This window comes from Arachis duranensis, chromosome 3, assembly GCF_000817695.3.
Source record: "Arachis duranensis cultivar V14167 chromosome 3, aradu.V14167.gnm2.J7QH, whole genome shotgun sequence".
In the NCBI taxonomy this organism is placed as follows: domain Eukaryota; kingdom Viridiplantae; phylum Streptophyta; class Magnoliopsida; order Fabales; family Fabaceae; genus Arachis; species Arachis duranensis.
In genome coordinates this window covers 2,707,092-2,714,628 of record NC_029774.3, presented here as the reverse complement: position 1 = coordinate 2,714,628, position 7,537 = coordinate 2,707,092, and the positions used below count along the sequence as shown (strand labels likewise).

The window sequence follows — 7,537 nt, the reverse complement described above, 5'->3', positions numbered from 1 at the left end:
GAATTCAGCCACTGAAATTTATGTCACTTGTTGCCATGCATGCATGCATGCATATACTAATTCTGTGGTTTATGATAGCGACACCTACTCTTTACTTCACTTCTTACGTGGTGAGATCAGCTTAATCTTTTATATATACGTGTCGTGATGCTATAGGTCTCCTTTTTCAGCTAAAAAATAATTTGGTGTAATCCTTTTAAATGAGATTTTTGAGTGAAATAAGATAAAAAAATTTATAGAAACAACTTTTGGTTCATAGAAATAGTCATAGAATTCATATAGATAATAAAGATAAATTAGATCTAAATTAAAAAAAATAGATATTTTTTATGTCGAATTATAAATTAAAAGTAAGTCGAATATTCAATTTAAAAAAATTTTAAGAGATAAAAATTTTCGACATAATTTTAATGTAATTGAACGAATTTCATTCACTAAACTTAAATATATTTTTTTAATAATTCAAATACTCTTAATTAATCTCATCTTATTTAATCTATTTTAATATTATTTGATTTTTACTTACATTAAATTAACACAACAACTCCTAACGAAATATTAAACAAATTTAATCACTAATTTAACAAAAATACTAATAATAATATACTTTATTTAACAAATTTAACCACAAATTTAACAAAACCTTAACAAAATGTTAAATTTATAAAATAATCTAAAAATATATAATAATCATACCAACAAACCAATCTAATAATATTAGCAAAAGTTTTTCTTTAATGTGCTGGTGATGGAGGCAACAGTAACAGTGGTGACGACGGCGTGAACATCAATTGTGGCAATGTATTGACCGCAACAGCTGAATCGACGACCACGTGCAGCGACTGTGACAGCTGGTGCTCCAGGTGTAACACCCTAATTAGCCTAAACTTTACCTCACGTCGTAAAGCAAATGTTAATCAAATGTTACGACAGTTCTAAGCTCATACATATAATATATAGAAGAAATAATATAATCTAGAAGTCCGATAAAGGATATAACTCAAAAACAGGATTTAAAAAGTGCAAAACGTACTAACGAAGCTACTGACTTAAAGTACAAGATATAGATGAAATATAGAAAAAGATAATACATAATAGTATAATATCATAAAAATTTAGCCACGGCTCGCGAAGTTTAAGCCGGCTAGCTATATACAGATATACAGAACCAGACAGTAAAATCAGCTTCTACAAGTTTTTCTCTCTCAATGTAAGCCTCTACAGCAAAAAAAAAATACAAAAGTGAGAGATATATATAAATAAACAAAACAAATCAAAAAGGCTCCAAGAGTAATAGGATCCTCCGCTTTTGTCACTATCTAAGCAACTCACCGAGGTGGGTTGCGACCTGCATCTGAAAAACACAACAGAAATATGGTATGAGAACCAGAGGTTCTCGGTATGGTAACAGTGCCCAGTGATGTAGAATATAAGACCTCGGGACGCCAAAGGCAATCCTAAGATTCATATCCATCACAAGATTTCAATCTTAATAAGGCATAACTAAAGTAGTAAAGCATTTATAAAACCTTAACAAAAGTTAAAATCTTAGCATATAAAATGGGTAATCTATCTTAAAGGATTTTCTAGACTAACAGTCTCCACTGTCCCACAGCCTTCACCAACCTATCCTCTGTGCGATCCTATTGCCACCGCCTTCCGAGCCTCCTCAATCCCAGTAGAAAGCACAATTATATACAATGCAAGTAAACCACAAGTAGAAGCATATAAGGCAAGTAACTCAAGTAGCAATTAAACATATTATACAAATAGGCATACAATTACAAGTCGGCAAAGCAAACAAACAGGTAGAAGATGCACATGATGAATGCCTGTCCTACTGGCTGTGATATCACATTGTCGGTTCAACTGCCAACCCGACACACCTCCATGGAGATGTCGCCCTTCGGAATCATCATTGGGAACCCCCGAGATATGGTGCTCGAAATACCGTCCAGGATTTTGCGCCTGCACGCTCTATTGATCCGAAAGGGTGCGAGTGGGATACTCTTGCCTCATACCTCACATCTCAACGTAAGCGGGATTAACCACCGTCCTTACACCGCTGCCACTACCTCGATAGGCGGGATTAACCACCATCCCTGCCGGGCGCATAGCGTCTCATATTCTCAATATAAAACAGTAGTTCAGTGGTTTTTTAAAAAATATTTTTAATATATGAATGATTCATCATTGCACATTCGAGTCCTCGACTCATCTCAACCACTGTCACATCAACATTTTCATTCCGAGTCCTCAACTTATCTCAACTACTGTCAAATCAACATTCTCATTCCAAACTCATCAGTTCATCAGTTCTCATCTCATATATCAATCATTCTTCACACGTCATCAAACCATCCTCAGTACACCCGAAACCTAAGTCTCCATTTTCTAAATTTTCAAAATAACATCAACTAAATCTCAAAGGTTCTTTCCCATGTTCTTATACCCAAAATTATGTCCAGGAGTCTTAAAATGGTGTTATAGAAGCTTACAATCTTGTTGGGAAGGTGAAACAGTTAAAAACAAAGTTTAAATTTAAGAAACAGGGCGTGTGCGTACACAGGGGTGTGCGCGCGCACGCCTAGGAAGATTTTTAAAAGTGTGCGTACACATAGAGGTGTGCGTATGCACAGGTACCAAATTTTGCAAGGTCTGTTCGCTCGCACAAGGTGTGCTAGCGCCCTCAACACACTGCCCTTTCCAACTTGTGCGTGCGCACAGGTTATAAACGTTCATTGGGTATGTGTGCGCACAAGCTGTGCTAGCGCTCTAAACAGATTGCCTGCCTCTGCGTGTGCATGCGCACATACCAAAAATCACAAAATTCTGCCAGTTTGCAGAATTTCAGATTTTTACACCAAACTTTGAATGATCATAACTTCCTCTACAAAAATCCAAATTTTACAATCTTTATATTGATTTCAAGAGTTTTCAATAAGATTTAATTTCACACAAATTTCAACCAATTTTAAAAACTGATAAGTTATGATCAGACAAAGTTCACCAAAAATCAACTTTCACAAAAAGTTCACAATTTACAAATTTCCTCATTTTCACAACTCAAACCAACCAAAACCAAATAAAACCATTCCAAACTCTATTTCTCATAAAAAAACTACCCTTTATAACATATTGCAATATTCTTACTACTTTTTTCTTTACATTTCATCATTCTCAACCTCAACATTAAATGTATCACATTATAATCAATCCTCATTCACATTATAATCAAAAGCCCTAAATTTTTGAAATTTTGGAGAGAAGAACTTAGAAGATTTCGTGGTTACCTTTCCAGTTTCTTGGATGGGTTGTGTAGAGCTCTTCACAAGGAACACGTAGCTGCAAACGGTGCGGCGATCAGAGCTCCATAGCTCAAGATATGGGCTCGAGAAGATGAGAGTGAATAGTATTCGTGGGGTTTCTTCTTCCCCTTCACTTTCAGCTGTGTATGTATGTGTTTTGAGTGTGTTGTTGCTGAAATAGGTTCACTTAAAGCTCTTATATATTTTGGGCTTGGGCCCAACTTGGGCCCGGTCCAACCCGTTAGCATTTTTAGCTCGTTTGCTCTAACTTCGGGCCAAACCTTTAAAATTAACGCCCGGTTTTCGACTTCTTCTATTTTTCTAAGGTTTTTGACTTTTTTCACTTTTTCTTGCGCAGTACCGGGCAGACTTGAACCGGTTCGACTGGCGGTTCGCAGTTTTTTACAGGTTTTCACCGAAAATACATTTTCTGACTCAAAAAGACCTACTGAATCCAAAAATCATATTTAAATCCTCAAATTCTCATTCTAAATTTTTAGAACCTAATTTAGGCAATATTAATTACTTAATTAAACGATTAATTAAGCTCGGTTCTTACACCAGGCGCAATGGCGGCGACGATGGCGACGACTTGTCCTTGGGGCGACGACGGTGGGAGCAACACGGTGACGGAGAGAGCGCAGGCAACGAGAGAGAGAGAGAGAGAGACGGTAGAGAGAGAAAGAACTCGCACAAGTGAGGGAAAAGGGTTTCGCATTTGAATTTAGCATCAATTTTACCGTCAAATTTTCGTCGGATTAATCCGATGGTACGTCACCTAAACGGCGCGTTTCATTAAACCTTCATATCGTTGGAATTTTCTAACTTTTTGATGCTAAAATCGATGATAACATTGCCACGTGTGACATCTATTTTCGCGCTAATAGTTACCATCAGCTTTAACGACGGAAAATATAATTCGACGGTAATTTTTTATAACGACGAATTTTTTTTCTTTTCTGTCAAAAAACCTGCCGTTAAATCCGATACTATTAGTCCGTGCTAATTCCGATAGTACTCAATATTTTTTTGTAGTGTTAGCGAGATATTTTTGGGTAACTTTAAGAAAAAAAATTTTTTCGCCCATTGCGGGAAGAATGAACCTTCTACCTCGCTGTTCAACACTACTACACATTGCCATCTTTAAGAATAATTCTAAAAAGAGTTCATATCGAAAATTTTTAGCCTTAAATTAATTCCATATCAAAACTAAGTTTTGTTTTTTCTCTCTTTATATATAAATTTTTTTTTGATAAATAGTAAAAATTATACCTAACTTTTTAAGAAAACATATATGATATCAATTTTTATTTGGAAGAATGTTAAGAGACCAATAAACTTTATAATTTGTAATTATTAATTAGTCATTATTAATATTTTTAGTGATATAAAATTATATCTAATGATATAAAATTATTATTTTTTACTAATCAAATACTAACCAAATTTAATAAAAGTGTTCTCTTCTAAACTTTTTCTTTTTTTATTCTAATAACTAAACACTTTTCTTTCTTAATCTATCATTTAATCGTATTAAGTATTTAGTGAACTAAACTAACTTTAAATACTTAAATAAACAATATAAGATTGGTTCTACTAACCCACCCCATAATTTCCTCCAATTAAACATTCCTCTCCCAACTTCATGCGACATGCATGCAGGCTGCAGCTATATCAGATAGTAATTAGCAAGGCAGTTAGGTAGTTCATGAACAAAGAGAGATAGTATAAGAATTGGGTCAACTGGGCCTCTAATTTTAACCAAAAGGCATATGATATAAGAAATAGCCGAAATGCTGCATCTCTAATTCTCTGTTATAAAACTGCCGATATTAACACACTTCCTCATTCTTTCCCAAATCCTTTGTTTAGATCTATCCAATTCACTCTTCATGCTTAATTCTTCTTCTTCCTCTGTCTGTGTTTTCTTCCAACCATGATTTTTTCACGGATTGGGCGCTCACTCTCGCGCTCTTCACGGGCTAAAGTAAGAAACCTTCTCCCCTATTTCGATCCGTGTTCCGTTTGCTCCTCAGAATATAGAGTAAAAGTTCCAACTTTGGATTTGGATTGCAGGAATATTTGCGCGGTGATGCGAAATTGGGAACCCTTCTCGGAGCTACGCGAACGAATGTGCATTCACAAGGAACAGAATTGGGATTAGGGTTTTTCAGGGGATATGTTGCTCATGCTAGAGCTCGTGGAAACGGAATCCTTTCCAGTTTGCCTGATTTTAAGTGTGTTCCGGCGAACCCTAAGATTCATTACCGGTTGTTTTTCAGCGAAGGACCTAAGAAGAAGAGTAAGTTAGGGCTTTTGCTGTGCCATCTGTGTACTGCGTGCGTCTGTATTGCTTTTATTGTGTGAAGTTGATCATCGCAATTTGTGTGATTGGTGCACTAATATCAACTAATAATAGGTTAATAGTTGCTTAACTTTTGTGTAGTTCTTATGGACTGGTAGATGCTCTTTTAATTTTTCTTTATTCTTCTTGGGTTTGGCGTATCGTGCTATAACTTTTGTAATGTGTACATTTGCCCCTTCTAATTTCAGAAGAGCCAGAGACAAATACAGATGATCACGGAAATGATTACTTTTGTCCCTTTAAGCTACTTTTTATCTCTTCTTTGGTGATGGTGCTAATCACGGTTGCATTATGTTATCGTCGTGAAGGGCAACAGGTAAGGATATTACCAGTGCCTGTTGCTTGGTTTGAATTTGTTGGATCAGTGAAATTGGGTTGAGTTGAGAACTTGAGATATACAAATACCTGCTTTTCATTTGATGAAATCAGTGATTTCAAATGCATGAAAAGTTCACCATGTATTGCCCAGATAAGTGATACATTTTGCCTCAATTGTCTTCATCTTTCAATGTATTGGGATACATGGAAATAGCAGAGCTCATAAAAACTGGTGCTATTTTATATCATGCATCACACTACGTTGTTTGCTGAATTCTTTTGATGCTACATCAGTATCTTTTCTGAGACCTGCATTTTTTATATCATTAGGAGCCCTCGCTGATTCCTTGTCTTCTCCTTAGTCCTTATCCTCATTTGCATGCGTGTACCCTTGGAAGTTTTATTTTCAGGGACTCTTGTATTGAAGCTCCATTAATAATTTTAATGTTTGTTGCTAGTTTTGAATTTTGTTTGAGCTGTGAAGTGCTTGCTATAATAAGGATGACTTTGCATGATTTTTAAGATGAGAATACACCACTGTTCCTCTTGGCTATAAGATGGATTTTCGTGTCTGATTTTGTTAGTTTCTTTGGTTTTGTAATAGGATTTCGTGCTGACATCAGGAATAATTTGATTATGTGCAGATTAACTTTCAGGAGTTTAAATATGAGCTTTTGGAGCCACGTTTAGTAGACCATATTGTTGTGTCAGTAAATAAGTCAGTTGCCAAAATATACGTGAGGAATACTCCACGAAACCAAACAGACAGTGAAGTTGTCAAAGGAACCCTCCCCGCGAAGGGAACTGGTGGGCAATATAAATTTTATTTGAATATTGGAAGTGTGAAATCTTTTGAGGAGAATTTAAAAGCAGCACAAGAAGAACTAGGCCTTGAACCCCATGATTATGTTCCTGTTGCATATTCTTTTGAAGTGGATTGGTGGGAGCAGGAGTTGATGAGGTATGGTCTAACAGCGATTGCTTTGTTTTCGGGATCCTTCCTGTTACTCCTGTATATGACAACGTGATTGTAAGGTGGACTTCGTGTTGGTGTAGACTGACTTAGCAATCCATTAGTCCAGATAATAAAATTTAACTTCCACAAGACAGCAATGTTGAGCCGTTTAACTCTTATGTCATTATAAGTTGAGTAGCAGTGTTACTAGCCTTAATCATAAGGGCGAAATCCTAAGAACTCAAGTAACACAAGTAATTGGTGCCTATGCAAGAGAAGTATTTCTCTGGATATATTTCCTATGTACCCTTTTCTAAGATAAAAGGATACTTTTATTGGGGATCTATAAATTAACGTGAACGTTTTTATTACTGTTACATTGTTAAAAAGATGTATGTGTAGTGCTACAGAAAAAATTAGAGGAATTTGATCAAAACCGATAAATTCATGAACAAAAGGGAAGGATAAGATCGATACTCTAATAAATAATAAGAATAAACTACCAAAACTGATCCCGAAAGATTTAAATAATTACAAATCTGACCACGAAAGAAAGGAAACTAATTTGTAACTCTGAATGATCCATTCCGT

General features: G+C 35.6%; 1 protein-coding gene across 1 annotated transcript; it reads left to right on the top strand.

The window, feature by feature from the left end:
* The first annotated feature begins 3,877 nt into the window (after positions 1 to 3,877).
* LOC127745733 (ATP-dependent zinc metalloprotease FTSH 3, mitochondrial-like) lies at positions 3,878 to 7,301 on the top strand. The gene is made up of 4 exons (XM_052259334.1): positions 3,878 to 3,952; positions 5,385 to 5,610; positions 5,862 to 5,989; positions 6,636 to 7,301. The coding sequence occupies exons 1-4, from the start codon at positions 3,878 to 3,880 to the stop codon at positions 7,017 to 7,019; spliced, it is 813 nt and encodes a 270-aa protein (XP_052115294.1). The 3' UTR covers positions 7,020 to 7,301.
* The last annotated feature ends 236 nt before the right edge of the window (positions 7,302 to 7,537 follow it).

Excerpts from the sequence above, each read along its gene's own strand:
- LOC127745733 (XM_052259334.1), top strand. The coding sequence starts at position 3,878 with ATGGCGGCGACGATGGCGACGACTTGTCCTTGGGGCGACGACGGTGGG. Across the intron at positions 3,953-5,384 it reads CGGTGACGGAGAGAGCGCAG|GAATATTTGCGCGGTGATGC; the intron begins GCAACGAGAGAG and ends TTTGGATTGCAG. Across the intron at positions 5,990-6,635 it reads ATCGTCGTGAAGGGCAACAG|ATTAACTTTCAGGAGTTTAA; the intron begins GTAAGGATATTA and ends GATTATGTGCAG.